The 18,764-nt window shown below is 39.5% G+C and overlaps 2 protein-coding genes across 2 annotated transcripts in view; one reads left to right on the plus strand and one right to left on the minus strand.

Moving 5' to 3' along the window:
• The window catches only part of Timeout (circadian regulator timeout), a 104,278-nt gene that overhangs the window by 58,474 nt on the left and 27,040 nt on the right, over positions 1-18,764 (minus strand). The gene's annotated exons all lie outside the window — the stretch shown is intronic.
• On the plus strand, positions 421-5,381 carry LOC139820004 (uncharacterized). Its single transcript, XM_071789877.1, has one exon. The coding sequence runs from the start codon at positions 742-744 to the stop codon at positions 3,499-3,501; it is 2,760 nt and encodes a 919-aa protein (XP_071645978.1). The 5' UTR covers positions 421-741; the 3' UTR covers positions 3,502-5,381.

Here is an 18,764-nt window from a genome sequence, read left to right on the forward strand (position 1 = left end):
GTAGTGTAAGGGAAGATGAGGAAAGTTCGTGAGGCAGCAGCCAGTCGGCCGGTAGCAAGGGTAGTTGGTGAAATCGTAGGATACCGGCTCTTCGCGTCACTATGCTGTCAGAGGACGCAAGCGCGCTCGCGCCCCTTATCGAGTTCGAGAGCAAAAGCGACGGCTGCCGGTAGTGGTGGCGATGGCGGTGGTTGTAGTAGTGGTGTTGGTGCTGTATATGGACCGGTATATAGAGGGAAGATACGGGGGGGAAAGGGGTGGAATGGTTGTAGGTGGCGGCACACAGCCGAGTCCGGAGACAGAGGGGGATTGGCGTTGAGGGTGAGAGTACGAGAGGGAGAGAAGCCGACGGAAGGGTAGGAAGACGAAACGCGGGTAGAGGAGAGAAGAGAAGAGGAGCGATGTGGAGGGTGGCGGGTGCAGCTATGAGTCGGGAGCCGCAGTGTTTGTCAGTCCTTCGTATGGACATCACGTTCGACGAGACTGATAGTACCCGCCGGTATTGGCATCCGTATATAAGCCGTATAACGCTTTTGGCGGCATCCATCATCGTCGATAGCCACTAACGTCGATCGCGCGTCAATTTCATCCCGTAGATGAACCCGCGGTTGCGGCACGCGCCCCCGCGATCTCCGATATCGTCGTCTCGCGCGTCTCTTCACTCTGTCCACGAGCGGGAGGACTGCGCCGCGAGGTCCTTACGGAGAGTGGACGAGATGTGAAGACGTCGTCTTGGAAGCGATGTGGCTTCCGTTGGTGCTGCTCGCCTTGATGGCGAGCGGTTCCGCCTGTCCGGATCTCTGCGAGTGTCATCAGAATGACGCGGAGAAAAACGACGCGTTGGCTTTGCTGGACGTGACGTGTCGCGGACGCGTACCCGGTCTATCGGAGTTACCCGCGGTAGTGAGAAGTTTGTCGGTGGACAGCGCCAAGGGACCGGGCGTTGATGTCCTCCTCGACGAGCTGGAAGCCGCCGACTTGGTGAACGATCTCGGGATGAACGGTGCTTCGAATAATCTCAAGACAAACGACACGTCGGAGACGAACGATACGTTGTCGTCGGAGGAGCCGATGGGCACAACAGAGGTTCTACCGTATCTGGTCGAGTTCACGGTGACAAATTGTTCGTTGGTGTCGTTGAACGCGTCGTGGCACGGTCTCGAGCGCTTGAAGTCGTTAAATCTGTCGTGCAACAACTTGCCGCGAGTAAGGGACGTGCTGGTGATCCGCGCGATGAATCTAAGCGAGTTGGCGTGTCTAGATCTGTCGGACAATTCGTTATCGAACATCAGTGTCGGTTCTTTTAGGACGCTCGTCGGGCTCGTGCGACTGAGTTTACGTAAGAACGTGATCGGCACGGTGGACGAGGGCGCGTTTCGCGGTCTCGATCGATTGGAATTTCTCGATCTATCGGACAACAGGTTGGCGGACTTGCCAGATAGCGCGCTCACGCCGCTGTACTCCTTGCAGAAACTCGATCTGAGCGGTAACCAGCTGCAAGTCCTAGGCGCCAGGTGGTTCGAAAGTCTCGACAGATTGAGGGAACTCGACGTTTCGCGAAATGGATTGGCTAGGGCAGCCTCGGGAACTTTGCAACCGTTACCGGGGCTATCTATTCTAAGGTTAGCGGAAAATCCGCTAAAAGAGAGAGACGTCTCTCTACTATTGGGCACCGGAAGAAGATTAGAGACGGTGGACGCGTCTCGTATTGGACTAGCGCGAGTTCCAGCCGCTTTGACGAGATCGGTCAGGGCACTCAGACTCGCTGGTAACAGATTGACTACCATTCGCAGCGGTGACTTGGATAGCTATCCTCTGTTGCGTATGTTGGATATCGCCGATAATCGTTTGAAGTATATCGAGAACGACGCTCTGGGAAGGCTAGAGGTTTTGGAAGAGCTCGATCTATCTGGAAATGCACTTTCAAAAGTACCGGGTAGTTTACCGAGCAGTCTCGTGACGCTTAAGTTGCATCGAAATGCGATAACCGCATTGAAACTCGACGATCTCAATGGTCTGTACAATCTGCGATCGTTAATATTGAACGATAATGCCATCAATGAGATCGACGTGGGCGCGCTCGGTCAACTGCCTTTGCTCGCCGAGCTGGATCTATCCGATAATCCTATCAAAGCGCTATCAACTAATACTCTAAGTGGACCGAGTAATCTGACGAAGCTCCGAATGTCAGGTCTAACATCGCTTCAACGACATCAGGAAGAACAAAGCGACATGGCGTTTCCGGTGCCAACTCCGGAGCATTTGGTAATGTTAGATGTGTCGCGTAGTCCGGTTCTCGCGGGACAGTTACTGGCGGATGATGCCGCATTGTCCGCCTGCAAGAGCCTCATAGAGCTAAATCTCTCGGCGACCAACGTCAGCACCATCAGATCCGACGTCGCGTACATGTTGCCGCAGCTGCGCGTACTTAGGCTCGAGAAGAACATTTGGAACTGCACGGAGGATCTTTACTGGCTGGGCGAGTGGATCAGACAGCACCGCGAACCGAATCAACAGTACCAAACAGCGCGATGTTCTAATCCACGGAAATTGGCGGGATTATTTTTGCACGAGTTACCGCCGCCGCCAAATTTCGTTTCGACAACCGCGGGAATCGTCACGACAACGACGACAAGCGCCTCGGTTACCCTATCTGTCGTCTTCACGCTCGAACATACGTCGAATACTGATCAGCCAAACGTCACGGTGTCTTCCAATATCGAAGATACGAATTCCGACGGCAACGTCACGGATCTTCTCACGCTATCTTCCGTAAACGCGAAAACCGAATCGAAAATGGTGGCTGACTCGGATTTCCTCTCCGCCGCGAAAATCGTCACCGCAACGACAGAGCCGAAAAAAATACTGCGAGTCTACAAGGCGCCGACGTCCTTCCGTAACGTAACGTCGTCAATCACGTCGTCGACGCGGACGAGCGGGAATCGAAAGAGCGATAAAACAAATCGTATCTCAATGGATCAGAATTTAATCAAGCACATCGTCGTTCCGACCTCTCAAGCACCGAGCGACCCCAAGCAATCCATTATGAGAATGGAAGACGCGGAGTCGCGTTCGCAAACTTTCGATAACCGGTCCGACGGTGGGGCGCGAAAAAACGGCACGATGAGCAAAGTTGCCGCGTCAGGCGTCGGCGAGATCTTCTCGTCGAAATCTTCGAACGTGGAGAGGAAAACGATCGAGAAGCACTCGGGCAGCATGAGCAATGCGACCAAGGCAAACGTGGTGTTGGATGAGCGCGACTCGAAGACGATAGCGGAAGAATTGAACAGTCGAGCGACCGATTCCGGTGCTAGAGTGTCGGAGGCTTTGTCCGCCGGCGCCCATCCCGGAATGTTGGTGTTAGTCGGCGCGGCCCTCGGCGCTGTCGCGGCGCTGACTGTTGTACTCTCACGAAGGGCCACGGTGCATCGGACGGACAGGTATCATCGTCACGAGAACATCGAGGTGCACACTCTCACGCCTACTGCAGAGCTTTGGTGACCAGAGTCGGAGCATGTCTGTCTATTCGAGAGAGACAGGCGACTGGACATCGAGAATCACGATCGAGAAGCGTCGACGCTGCCTCAACAATCAACGAGCCCACGGTTGATCGATGTATGTTTGAGGAAGATTCTCAAGTAGCCCGCAGTATCGACGATCGGAAGCGTGCATCCTATTATTACGACAAGATCTAAGTGGATCTGTCGAGGAGAGGTACGATAACTGAAGTGTTAATCAGAAAGTTGGAAGGATTCTCCTGACTGAGGAAACCACGGGGAAAGGACGAGCGACTAAACGTCGAAGTTGGGAACGAGATATTCTGAGCTAATCCGTATCGCTTCGGAAACCGCCAATACGTCGCGGATTACGGCGGGGAGCAATATCGGAGAAAGTAAGAAATTATTCGGACGTGACTTAAAACCTCTACAATCCAAAAACAACACACGGAAGAAGGACAACTGTCGTGAGACTGTCGTGACTACCGAAGATTTGCAGTGCAGTAATTAATGACAGATGTTCACATAAATTCGAACAGATCTAAAATCCACAACAGATAATATAAACAAGTGTTACTTATAAAATCAATCTTTGTAATCACGTATCTGGCTTATAGAGTTCTTTGAAAGTCGCGTGTGGCTCAATATGTAAAGTCATCCAGATGTCGATATCGGTATAGTACCTATCTCGATGGAAAGAATACCCGACGTCGACACTGTTCAAACTCCATCAACGGAGGAGATGCAGACGTCAAGTACTGTAACCAAGACGTTAAAAGCACGAGCGAGAATCACCGCGTTATTTCATATAAATTCTGACATATACAAACACATCCGTGTGCTGCACATGTCGTCCGTCGGGAAATACTGGACGCGCACGACGAACGAAAAACTCGGGCAAAAACCTGCGGGCGAAAAATTCGGCACTATTTCGATATACATCGCGGTGGATCGGTATCGCGCAAAACCTCTATGTCCTTCGTAATAAATGCCAATTGTAAAAGAGAAGGTATGAGCGAAAGCTATATGTACAGAGTTATTCGCGTGAGAGAACTCTAAACCCGTCAAAACCTTCGTTAGTGTTTGATGTCTTCTGATTTCGGTATCGCGTGTACGCAGGCATCGCAGACGTGTCATAATCGAGTGGCAATAACCACAATAAGCGGGTTTAACGATTTAGCTGATTGGCTTGGAGTCAGACCGATAAATTGGACACAGTGACAATAATAATGGTTACACGCCGCGTCTCAAGAGCTTGACTCTTCGCGGTACGCTCAATTCCTGAGGAGACTATATTGTGACTGAAATGAAGTGCGAGTGTATTAAAGTAGGAAGCGAGCATAAGGCTAGCGAAAGGTAGAAAAACGTGGACGTGGTAGAGATGCAGGTAGGGCAACGCCAAAATGCAGAATGTAGGAGATGAAAAATTCGCGGTGGCAAATAGTATGCTTGAATAATAAAACCAGACGGAAAGCCAGAGAGAGTGCTAGACGGAAGAATTTTTATCGAATGGCGTGTGTGTGTGTGTGCGTGTGTGTGTATGTGTGTGTGTGTGCGAGAGATCGAAAGAATCGAGAGAATCGAGCGTAAGAGAAAGAGAAAGAGGGAGATTAATTCGAGAAATCCTTCTCGAATGCAGGATGTACAGAAATATTGCTTCCGTACTTAATTCCATTAAGCTTGATGAGCTGTCAAGACTTCTCAACAAATACAAAAATGAAAAAAAGAATGTGTGTGAGAGAGAGAGAAAAAGAGAGAACGAGAACGAGAACGAAAACGAGAGCGAGAGAGCAAATAGACAAAAATAGTAAAGAGGCTAAATATTATCTTTCTTAAAATAACCAGTGTCAAACCGCTATAATAATAAACCGATGTACAAAGATGCATGTTCGTCGATCTTTTTTTTCTCTTTGCCTTCGTCATATTCTTGTTTCCTTCATTCTTTGTGTAAGTACCCTGGATATACATAATGTTATATATATAATGTTTCATAACAAATAATAACAGAATATTCATATATATGCATGTTTTTAAGAAATTATTTTTAAAAAATATACTTTATAGAATTACTAATATGTGCGTGCATAAAAAAACATATATATGATTTTCCTTTTATTCTAAATAAAATAAATGTAATCTTAAAATAACAATTTTACATTGTATAAGTTCGTGTGTGTTAAACTTGTATTTTTATATTAGTTTGGTTATAACTTAAATAACTTTGGTCAGTTTAATCATCAAAAATGGACATTAAAGAGATTAATATTTATCAGAAAATATCAATATACTGAACAGGTAAGTAAATTGATATTAATTGCTTTCTATACGTGAATATGGTTATTACTATAATATGTCTCTAACATACCGTGCTTTATGTTAACTATGTAGTGTTGTCAAAAATGCTTCTCTAAATTTTAATGTCAGAGATATTATTATCGTGCCTGACATTTTTAAATTAAACCATTTTTCGTTGCAATTAAAATAATTTTTGAAACATAACATTATAAATCGCTAACTGTTCAATACATCGATTAATCATAAATTAATAAAAAAAAGAACTTGATGATAAGACTATTATTTCCTCTGTCAGAAAATAAATGTCATTTGTAAGCTTTCTTTCTTCATCAAAATTAAATTTCGATTATTAATTAAATAATAATTATGAGAACAAATAATGTTCTGATGCATAAAAAATATTTGCTTTTCTTGCAGAGATAAATAAACTCGTCTGCGTGTGTGAATTGCGTATTTATCTTTGCTCTTGCAAGATTTCAATTATATTCCGATTCATATCAGCCTCTCACAATTTCCCACATATTAATTAAGGCAATGCGGAGCAAGACAAATATTTATCGCATTAATTATAATCTGATTAACTCCAGCAATAACCACAAACATATCCTTGCTATATATTTCACAAGATTATAATTCAATGCATTGAATAGAATTATTAATTAATTAAATATATATAAGTAAAATTTATTTCAATAATTAATAATTCCTTGTAGAGTAGAGAATGAACGTGCATAAGTAACAGTCACTTCAAAATATATTACAATGGATTCTACAAGACTATAAGATTATCTAAAGACACTAAGGCTTCATTGCTAAATCGCAGGATCTCGAAATGACGCAAATGTAATTTTATAGATAACTCGAAGCGTTGCCGCTTTACAGTATATGCCTGCCGGGAAGTTTCTGAACAACGATAATAATGAGTCAGGGCGGCAATAACGAAAAACGATACCTAAGAAGGATTGAATACAGTGATTCTGGAAGATGGGCAACCTTGAGCCGTAATTTAAATTTCCTATAAAATAACTCGTCGTAAGGAGTGCAACTAGGAAATTTAATCACCGTATAGTGGCTCTCGGTTTATACCCCAGGGCTACGGAACCGGCGAATTCGGTAACATCTTGCAGAAGTTCGTTATCCCTACTCTGCCTTGTACCGCCGCCGATTTACCGAGACGCCCATATTATTTCGTAATATTGACTTCATCGATGAAAAACAGTATCCAGTTTAAAACTCATCTGCATACCGATTCCAGCGCAATTATTCTCTTCACGCGCGGATATTGTATAGTATGTGTTATTGCACTCAAACAGCATGGCGAATGGTCCACTAGGAAAATCATCGAAAATAAAAAACGACGAGGAATTTTCAATATGTCGCGTATGAATAGAGAACGTGCTAACAACATAAAACTACTGTAGTTTCTTATTAAAAGAATTAAACAATCAAATATGCAATACATAAAAAAAAGATGGATAAAAATCTGCGAGAAAATCGATGATATAATTAAGATGTGCATAAAAAGTTGTTAGACTGAGCTAACGTTATTCTTTTATAATACAGATTTTAAATTTTAAACTTGATTAGAGTTGTAATTATATTCGTACCAATTTGTATTGACACATGCAATAAAAAGTATATTGCAATTTCGAACTCAATTGCACATCGATCCCAACACAATTACTCTTTTCCCAATAGGAGATTGCAAGCTGGATTGTTACAGTACGATACACGCCAATCATTATAGAACGGAAACGTGCTTGAAAAGGCTGTTATTCATATTTTAAGAGCAATCACACAGATATAAAATACGTAGTGAGAGTGAAACCATTTTGCAGGCAAATAAAAAAATGTCTTAATTATTAAAATGTAATTTTGAATCGCGTTTTGCTGCGAAAAACTTTTGCAGAAAGTTGCATGATTATTTCACTTGCTGTTTCGTTACAAGTTGTTCAAGCGAATAAGGATCGCTTTAATTGCTTAATAATTGTTTAATAACATAAACAAATTATCTTTCGATTATTATTCTCGAGTGGGGGTACCTATTCATTATATATAAATAAATTTATATATAAATATGGCACAAAATGCACTTTGCACACAAATATTCTTGATTAAATGTATGTAGTTATAGTCGCTGTGGTGACGCAGCAGCGCGTCACACAAATAAGAGACATTTTGTTACGCAAATTGGCCTACAAATTCACTTGTGGAATTGTTTGGCAAACGGCGAATTCAATCAACCTACTTACCGTTCTAACGTCATACCAAATTTATTATTCATAAAGTCAACAAAACTACCTAAATTCGTATTTTCTAAATTTATGCGCGCAATGTCGCTATGTTCGCATTGTCTCCGTTCAACATCTCTCATATATCCGAATAACTATTTCTAGCAAGCGAATTATTTCGTCGACTGACATACGAATATAATTCAAACCGAAATCATTATTATTATTATTATTATTAATAAACTTATTACTATTATTAATAAGTTGTAAACTAACTTTTTGTGCACTATTTCCTCTAAATATGAGACTTGACGAACAAAACATCCACAGAAACAAAGTTCCATGTCTCGTAATTTTTATTCTATTAATAAATCGAAATTTAAATACTAAAAACCGAAGAAAAAGAAAGTTATATTATCAAAGAGAAAAGTCTCAGAAGCCCTATTCAAAATATTGCATTTTTTATTTTATGATATGGATAATTTTTATCAAATTTATATAAAGGCTCGTCTTTAAAATTCCCTTCGGTGGCAGTTACCTAAGTCATGAAACATCCCGTACATAAATACAATAAAAAGTACTTGACTCGAACCAATTATCCGTTATTAGAGATAGAGTTAGCTGAACTAATCTCCACAGCCGGCACAGAAGCACGGATGTTTGCTGTTTCAGCTAGATAGTAAGAGAAACGTAACTCTCTGAACACAGTAGCATTGATCGAGGGTCGCTATGACACTTTCTGTACAAAGGAGAGAGCACACCGGCAACGCCAAGGTAAACTAGGTCTTCATGGTAGGAGAAGCAGAGATCCTCTTCATCGTGTCCGCGATCGCCGCAAACCGCCGCCCTATTCGTTGCGCTCTTTCCGATCGCACGCTCCGCAAGCATTGCAGTCTTTTTATTTACCTTGGGTTCCCATCATGTTACCCACCACGGAATTCCAGCGGCGATTTAAGAACCAACTAACATCAACTAGCCAACTAATCGAAAATATTTCGAACTTAATGAAAAATGCAACTCCAAACTGATTGGTCTCTGCACGCGTCTAATTTATATAAATTTCTAAACGATCAATTTTTGTAAATAATTTCTGATTATTCTCACTCATAAAAAGAAAAAATGTGATATGCTGCAAATATTTACAGAACTTCTGTATCAAATAAACGGAATTAAAAAGAGAACAATAATACGGGAGGAAAGTTTCTTGAAGTGGATTAAAAAAAATCTTTATAACAAACGGAGTATACTTTATAGAACAATATTTCGAGTGTTTCCAGGAACTTATGGATACGTGTATTTCAAATAAAGTACAAGTGAGACAATCGGAGAAGAAAAGAGCAACGCGGATTTTTCTGCCGGCCATATAAGAAATTTCTGTGCCACGATACACTGAAACTTCACGCCAGTTTTTACCAGTTTCACAGACGTAAAGTTTTTTTTACGTCTCCGCATAATAGTACTTTATAAAATATTACAAAAATTTGCAAGCCTGGGTAGCGAACCAATGGTATACTTTAGGGAATTATTGAAATAACTTTTGTCTCCTCTAGAGAGCTCGCCGCGAAAAGAAATACGCGATTAAAGTCACGCTAATAAATTTAAAGATGGAAATATCCGCCCAACGATAGCGATACGCTTTTATTAATGTGAAGTAAAATTGTGGAAATTCTAATGAATAAGTTATAAATAATCGCGATGTCTTATCGCGGCAAAATTATTCGGATAGAAATCGGTTTTCTGATATTGTGGCGCGTAATCGGACTTTTGCATTAAAGCACTCTGCAGGAAATCCTATTAATTAAATGAATGTAAGTGTGATAGTGAATAACTTTTTGTATGCATATATTTTAATTGTATATATCGAGCTTGTGCGTGTGGCAGATAAATGTAAATTCTTCCTTCCTGAATATGCAATGTTTCAAAAGCTCGCTCACGCCAACAACCGTTATTTTCTACCATACTTTTTGGGAATGATTGACGAGTTTAAGCGGCGGGACTCTGAAAAATAATTAGCTGCTCTAATTGACTCCATTATTTACGTGGAAATAACCTAGCCACCCCCCCGACGTAAAAATTCGAATTACAATGACGGCCTCGAAAGCGGGAATATCACATAAGCACGCGTAGACGTTCGCACACATTCGCACGCGGTAGTGGTTGCTAAGGTTGCTCGACTGCTGGAATAATTGAAATTGATCGTTGTGGAAATGCCTCTTCTATATCCTTCCGTTTCGCCCGTTCTCTCTCCGCAGTCCTTTTAACTAACGCGTCCGAGAACTATAGGTATATAAATAATGCTCTGCTAATTTTTAAAAGGTTTAAAGCTCTGTGATTAATGCGCGTGGCCTCGCACTAATAGTGCTGTTAAAATATTTATTTCTCTCAGGAAACTTTTCTGCCATCTTTCATTTACTGCAACGTCACCACCGTTAATATTGTTAGTATTAACAATATTATAATATATCATTTCTACAATACGATATATAAATCTCTTTAAATATTAACAAAACGAAATAGATATACACAATATCCAGTTAAACACTCGGTTAAAATTAAAAAAATCTACACTTTTCTGCAAGAACATTCATCATGTCTGAACAAGTAGCACGAGTTTCCCAGAATTCTATTAATGGATTACCATTACTGTAAAAGAGAGTACGTCGTAACGACCGTTTCAACAATTCCACACATGCCAGTAATTCAAATGGCGACCACGTTTACAACGGTGATCCCGCTAACCACAGATTTACTGTCACGTACATGGTTTTATCGGATAGAGTGCTCGATACACTTTATGCTTTTGACCTTTGTTGTAATACGTACATCGGTATATTCATGTTCTTTATTGCATTTTTAAAATGCGGCGTAAATTATTACTACGGATTAGCTACTGCTGTTTTGGAATATTAATAGCTGTGTGCACATATTGTTAAGGCAAATAACGCTTGAAATTCAGAAGAAAACAATTATAATTATTATTGTTCAATTTGAGTAGATCAGCGTCAAGATAATAAAACGTCACGTACATTACAAATTGCGGTTTAAACTGGACAATTTCTGAATATTTCTGAATTGCACGTGATGTTGAAATAAATATCGCGTGCGCCGTACCATTTTCGTTAAAAATATATATTCAGATTTAAACACGAAGAGTAAGAAAAATTTCCTGATATAAATAAACGTTGCCAGCGCTATCAGGATAATTTCACGCCTTCGGATCGAGCTGAGATTTGATCCGGCATTTTTTCTGCAGCAAATGTAACTGCCGTCTGTTAAATTGCGGCAAGCCACGAAAAATACGCACGGTCAATCGATTTATTCCCTCATATATTTCAGGATTACGAAAGTCCGAGGTCGGAATCTCCAGGAATATTTACGACCTGACCTGCCCAACGATACATCAAGTGATAAAACCAAGCGAATCGACTTTTTTTTTAATATCGAGCACCGAAGAGTAACACAAATAAAGATTGCGCCAAATCCCGAAATGATGCACGTGACATACGCACTTGCATGTATGAAGCAAAACCAACAATAAAATAAAAAAAATTTATATATATATCAATTCGCATTTGCAAAATTGTACATAAAATTTTATATTAAAGCATATTTTAATTTGCATTTCTATTAATACTTTAAGTTATTTTACTATGCCGAGTATAGTAGACTTGTATAGGAATTTATTAATTAATATGTAGCGCTTGTAAAATTTAATTCTCTTCATAAAAGAGATTATAAATAAATATATTATAGATATCACATCGCTTTGTAGAAAATATGCAGTATTTTGCGAAAAAGAATAAGAATGTAAATAATATGATAATCACCGTTTCGGGCTTATAATATTTGCAGAGAACTTGTGATTATTGCCTTAATCGCGGAATTCTCGAAATGACTATTCTCGTACGTCCGAAGTACTTTCCCGATTTAAGTACCCAGGATTATGTGAATGGTTTTACTGCGGTTATAACCCTTATATTTCAGACTCGAACATGAAGAAGAAATAAAATTCGGAATCGCAGAAAATTCAATTACCGCCGAAAGATGTTTGTAGAGATAATACATTAATTCTTAACTGATTACATAATTATACGTAATTCAATTAAAGAAATATTAGATTAAGTTTATTCATTCGGCAAATTATTATTCCTCAGATATTTTTTGGCTTAATATTCATCCCACTTTATACCTCTTTCTATTGAATACTTTCTATTGAATAGAACTGCGTTTGTTTCTTTCAACAGTTGCTAAATGAAAATGACGAGTGTTCCACAAACAGAATGTTAAAAACTCAAGATTGGTCGCACGTTTCACAAATTTCACAGATCGCGTTTAGCGTAAATTTAATTGACGTTGGACCTTCCCTCACGATTGGAGCTGATTATTAATTACTCTGTCCCGCCATTTGCAGAATGGCAAAACAAAATAAAAATTATCGGAGGATGGAGAAGCAGAGCTGGTGAAGGATACTAATTTTCGTCAGCAAACGGTTTCTCGCTTAACTACGCAAAGGGGAAAAAATGGGATGTGCTGAAAATTAATTGGTTATAGCTATCAAAAGAAGCGGGAAAAATCACAGAAACAAACATTCATAGAAGATATCTAAATAAAAGAATAATTGGTCTGCTATAAGCTATAAGTATAATATATCTGCCAGATTTATACAAAATGTATAATATTCACATATTTTCTACCATGTTTATATATAATATACATACAACAGACTGATCATTCTTAAGATATATTCGTTATTGTTATAAAGTTGCTGCCAAAGAAAGGTACTTAACTACAGTTTGCAAAAAATTTCTGGTGTGTTAAATAATTTAAAAAAGAAGAGGTCTAGCAGATGAAAACGATTCGCTTCTTTGACGAAGGGTTTGGTACGTAATATGAAGATGAGAGAAACGCAATATTAAATCTTCTTATCTGATCATTCTTTGACGTGGGAGGATTTGCGTTCGTTTCTGAACTAAAGAAGTAGGAAATGTTATTTGTTACTAGAATCTATATTGCGTGAAGATATTACTCGCTCGCGCATCCCTCGCGACAAAAACGAGTCTGCCGAGGACGAGTATAAATTCGACGCAGACGCCGCGAAAACGGGCCACGGGAAGTAAGTAAAATATTCGTATATAAGTTATAAATACGACATCCACGGTACATTAGGTATAAGCTCTGGGAGATACAAACGTATTTCCTATAAATCATCGTGGAAAAATAAAACGTGGAAATGTCGAATGATGAGAGGTTTTTTGCGGCATTGTGACTCAACTACGGGGAAAACCGGAAATAGTTTTAATAAAAATATCGTTCCGAGATCGTAATTGAGATAGTAAAACACAATATTTTTGATAATTGTTTCATTTGATATTTGTAGAAATAGCAAACGTTATATATTAAATAACAACATATCTCACATTCCCTTAATTAATTCGGAAATGTAATATTTATTTCTATTAAAACTTAGTAAATTTTTATGTAAAGCGGCCTTTATTAATTTTTTATATACATATTTCTCGTCTCTTTTTCTGTGTTGTTTATTGTTTTGTTAAATTATACTTTGTTTACAGTACACTCGTGAAGAGACGTTCGTTAATTTTTTCGGTTGTAAAAATCACGGTCTATCTTTTGTCTTCAGTTTTTGATGGAAATAAATTCTCTTCAAACTGTGTCTAACACTGTTCTTTTTGCTCTCTCTACTCGCCCTGCATCCAAACTCTTAGCTCACAATTTTAAAAACGAGATACGTAAGTATACGAATTGTTTATTTCACTCTATTTATTTATATCAGTGATAAATGTAATATAAAAACTATCGTTTTATTCCCACTTGGCAGAAATAATCATAAATCCAGAATTATTATTTCAAAACTTCGTTTAAACTCCTCACTGAAAGATATTCTACATTTATTTCCATGTCACAATTATCCGGATTGGCTCCACGTACGTCCACATGCGCCATAAAAGTTTATAGTTTCTAAGCCACGAAGAATAGCCGTGGCAATGAAGAAATACGAGATAGAATCTTGTCAAGAAAAATTTTTCGTAACGGTCGCACTAACGGAAAGCCGCGAACCTTCATCCGAGACTTCGTAACTCTCTCACGTCTCTATTTTAAGCCATCTCCGTGGCGGACGGTCTTTACGATTTCTCGAACCGCGGATCAGATGAAAGTAAAGCTCTGCAACAGTTTTGCAGCTTCTTCTTCATCCTCACTCAGCCGTTTCTTCGTCTGTCGTGCGATCTTGCCTTCGCGAGCACTTATCGATCCGGTCGTATAAAGGATTATGCAAATCATAAGACCACATCGTTACCGAAGTTCCATCAATTTTAGTAGATCTCGTTGCTGGCATTTAACCCGTTGCGACAATTCGATTTTTTTGACGCGTACGGACGACAGGACGACGCGGATGTAAAAATTTAATTAATATTTTGCGCGCTGTAGAGTGACAAATTTCAATTTGAAAGCGGCTCTTTGATTCTGCATTCGATTACGGAAAACCTTTAGAACGAAGCGCGGGGGTACGCGGACTGCACAAACAGCTATTGAAGAAAATGGCGGAGTGGCATATACTCGCAGAATTTTCAGAAAGATCCTTTGTCAAGGAGACCCCGGCACTGTTTGGTGCAAACATCCGCGAAAGGTGGGCGACATCAAAGGCAACACAGATAATTGGTTCGAGCTCTGCCAAAGCGGCACGGTGCGACAGGTGAAGATTGCGGGATTACGTAGGTGCAGCCCACAAACGCAATCACGAAGGAGAAATTTCGCTCTGGAAACTGCCGGTATCGTGTACGTGTGTTTATTTATAGGATGTTGCTCTTAACTGACGCCGAGTATCTAATCCAGCCGGATTCCGAGTAGCGGCGGAGCGGTTACAAAGGATAACCGACGACAAAAATCAATTTCTGCGATCACTCGAGCATTATCATATTAATTACCGCGTCTTTTCAACGAATAAATCGAGAAAGTCGATAACGGAAGTTTTCCTCACAAAAAAAGTTCTTTTTCGAACGTCATCAATTAAACTTTTTTAGCTTATATAGCTATTGAAGCTCCGAAGTATACGAACCCTTCGAGAAATACGGATATTCAATAAATAAAGTGGTAAGTTATACAAAAAGTCCAAATCGTAATTAGCGTGATATGGATGATCAATATTGAACAATTATTTAAGATAAGAACTTAATTTTCAATCCAATTCAGATAAAGATTTTTGTGTTGCGATCAAAGAAATCCGTTTAAAATGCAATTACAAACGTAAAATTAATATTCTTCGTTCGTACTTCACCGTTTCTATCGCGGAAGCCGTTTTCTCTCGCGCCCGATAAGGATTATCTAACCAAATCTACGCGAAACGAGTTTCTTTTTCTCGTTTCCATCCCCCTCGTCACTGAGTCACCATTTCGCCGCCAGACTTGACTTCTAACAGAACTCCCTAAGTCGCTCGTCCAATCTCGGAACTTCGGCGCCAATCCGACTTGCCTGTCCCCCAAAAACCGCAATAACATTTTTTACGTCCCTCTCTGCTTTTCCCCCTCTTCCTTTTAATTTACATACAATTTCGCAGTGGACTTGTCATGCTTTGTACAACCTCTTTTAGACCCCGAACGTATTCAAGGATCCCGATAAGTAACGCCGAAAGGAGTATTTGGGCTTACGTTCGCCAGGGTGATTTTCTCATAGAAGCAAAAAGGGGAGAGAAAAACGTAATAAGACAGTCGCCACACGTTTCTGGCTATATTTAATACTTCCTCGTATCCTCCGTTATTCTTTCTTAAACGTTTCTTTGAAATAACCCGTCAAATTGTAATAAGAAATATTTCCTTCAGGAATAAAAGAATTTTATCCATTTATAGAAGAAATATTAACATCTAACAGCTTGTCAGATGCAGAACGGTTGAAAGTCTGTCTTGGAAAAGGTGAAGTAGCTTCGAGTATTTGTAAGTCCTATAAACATTTAATGGAAAAGGATATAGTTATCGCTGGAATTTTAGATATAAAGGAAATTCGTGAAAAAAAGAACCTTCAAGTGATACACCGATACGCTTACTATGCAAATAATAATATTTTCGATGCACCAAACGCAATATCACAGAATACTCCATGATCCCGTCGCAAACGGAGCGCGGGATGAAATTTTAGGAGAGACAACCGTGCGTCTGTGCCAGATTTCATCAGATTCTCTCTTTCTCTCTATATTCTACAAAAAGGGAGCCACGCTTTATTCGACCCGCCGCACGAAGATTATGGAGGATAGAAGCGGAAAGCAGACGTCTGCTTATTGACAGGTCGTCATTGATTTTCTGCCAAATCGGACGAATCACCGTTCGTCGGCTTAACGAGCTGCCCCGGTGACTTTCGCTGACATCTCTTCACGGTTCACAAAAGCGTCATTTTCCTTCTTTTAGTGCCGTTTGCGAAAATCACCATTATTTTGATCCTTTGCAAGGCAGATAATAGAGAACGATTTGAGGAAGATAACTGAAATAAAATTGTATCGCCAAAAAGATATAAGTGACCGAAATCTTTTCACAGAAAGAAAATCAGTTTCTCTGAATCCTATCAATTTTCCTAATATACTTTATGTACCATATTAATCATTATACAATTTTAATTATCGTTGAATTGAAATAGAAATAGATCGTACAAGCGGATCGGCTTAAAATCTTGCAGTATAATGAAATTATTCCCGTGAGAAATGAGAGGAAAAGAGGAACACGTAAAGAAAGTGAAATTACTGTGCCAGGGATGCGCCTATCGGAGATTTCTTACTTTATGGATCAGGTCGCGTACTTCCCGGAAATTTATTCCACGCAGTAAAACCGCCCTCGCTAAAGTCCCGCGCGATGGCAAGTATCCAAGATCGGAAAGTCATTATTCAGCCCATAAATTAACATCGGCGGTCACTTACATGCGATGCATCGTGCTTCTCGAAGGAATTCTCGGCAGATAAGGCAATGATACTGCCCTGCTTATGAAAATATATGATCGCATTATCCGATAGTTAATGATGAAGCTTTCCGGTGCAACGTCAGCTTTCTACATCGCGCTTATATACTCAACGTTGATATATAAATCAATAATACTGTAATATCGTCTTGTATGTATATATCGTAAATACGTGTATAAACAAAATTATGTAAATATAATATGTATATATAATGTAATCAATCAAATTCTCAGATAAATACTATTATATTAAAAAATGTTCACGATAAAAATTCTATTTTTTATGTGATTGATATTTAGCGTCATTTTTTAATGTAAAATAAGTTTAGTAGTCTGTACTAAATACTTGAAGCGAAAATATCGAGGGCGTTTGTCTAATAAAAATGGGACGAAACTCGTCATCTCTCGTATCGACTCGAACGATATTCCTCCGGGATATCATTAACTGCGAAAATGTCTTTCAAAACTGATGTTAGTGGCAACCACGTTCGAAAGGAGTGCATTATCTTTTTGCAATGCAATTCCGTTTCAATATAGATCATCAAGGACGGTGCCCACACTGCCGTTTACCTATCTACCCTTAGCTTTTATTACGAGACGGTGGATCGTGATAAAAAAAAGCACGGAGCTGTTTCACTCTCGTATCAGAACTTCATCCTCTCGCCGGCAACTCTCTCGCATTTACCGGAGTAGCATCGTACTGAGCAGATACGTATATAAATTTATCTCACGTCATTTCGCGCGAACGAGAACATAATTGTATCGTCGCGAAGTCGTTAAAACGTGCTTGCCGCGACCATTTCCTTTTGAGGCGCGGCTAATAATAAATGCGGTTTAAATAATATCACGTGGTATTCTAACGGTTTCAATTAAAAGTGTTATGTATCCAGCAAACGGCTCTAACACCATCTGATGAACACGAAACCTAGCGCTCGCGTTCTCAAAGGTTTTATTTCAGCAAGTTAATCCGTGTTGCTTAAGAAACTAAGATATATGTATATGTCACAGAGAAATTTTATCTTTTCTATTCCTCCCATATTTTTTAAATTCTACATAATTTATTTGCATTAAGTAGATATTATTAATTATTAAATTTTGACAGTAAACTTTGATTTAAACACTGAAAATATTAAAAAATACGATAAATGCGAGATACTCTGTATGTAACAAAAAATGAAACGTGAAATGACTTGCACTTAAAAGAGATACATGAGCTTCAGACTGCGTATTTTTCAAAAAAGGCAGAAAAGCGTATAAAAATATAGCTGACCACATGTTATTGATTTCTGACCGTTTGTTGAGCTTTAAACTTGATTTACTAAAAAAAATGTTTTCTTTTTTTTAATTAACTCATTCTTGCACAATACTGTCCAATCCATCTTTTCGAACAAAAATTTCTCTACGTTTCGGAAATAACTGGAATAATCTCGATAGCCTGCCGAGGTGCATCAATGGACCAGTGTCGATAACGAAAAATCGTCAGCAAATCGTTCCAGGCGGTAGTTTACGGTTTGCCAATTCGAAGGAGGATTAAGCTTTGCGCCAATTTGCATACATATAGTCGATCACTTAGAATGTCGCGATAAAACGTTTCAATTGCAAACCGTAAAAAAAAGAACGATAATTGGTTATCGAGTTCACTGATTTTCGAGAACGCGGCCTATCTACGCGTCCCTCCCTGTCTCGTTTTCTTTTTTTTTTTTTCATCCCAATGCGTACACCTCATCATGAAATAAATAAATCCGACGCGGCGCATTCAGCACATAGCGTCAATCCGAATTCAATTTTC

The sequence above is a fragment of the Temnothorax longispinosus genome, chromosome 10, assembly GCF_030848805.1.
Source record: "Temnothorax longispinosus isolate EJ_2023e chromosome 10, Tlon_JGU_v1, whole genome shotgun sequence".
In the NCBI taxonomy this organism is placed as follows: Eukaryota; Metazoa; Arthropoda; class Insecta; order Hymenoptera; family Formicidae; genus Temnothorax; species Temnothorax longispinosus.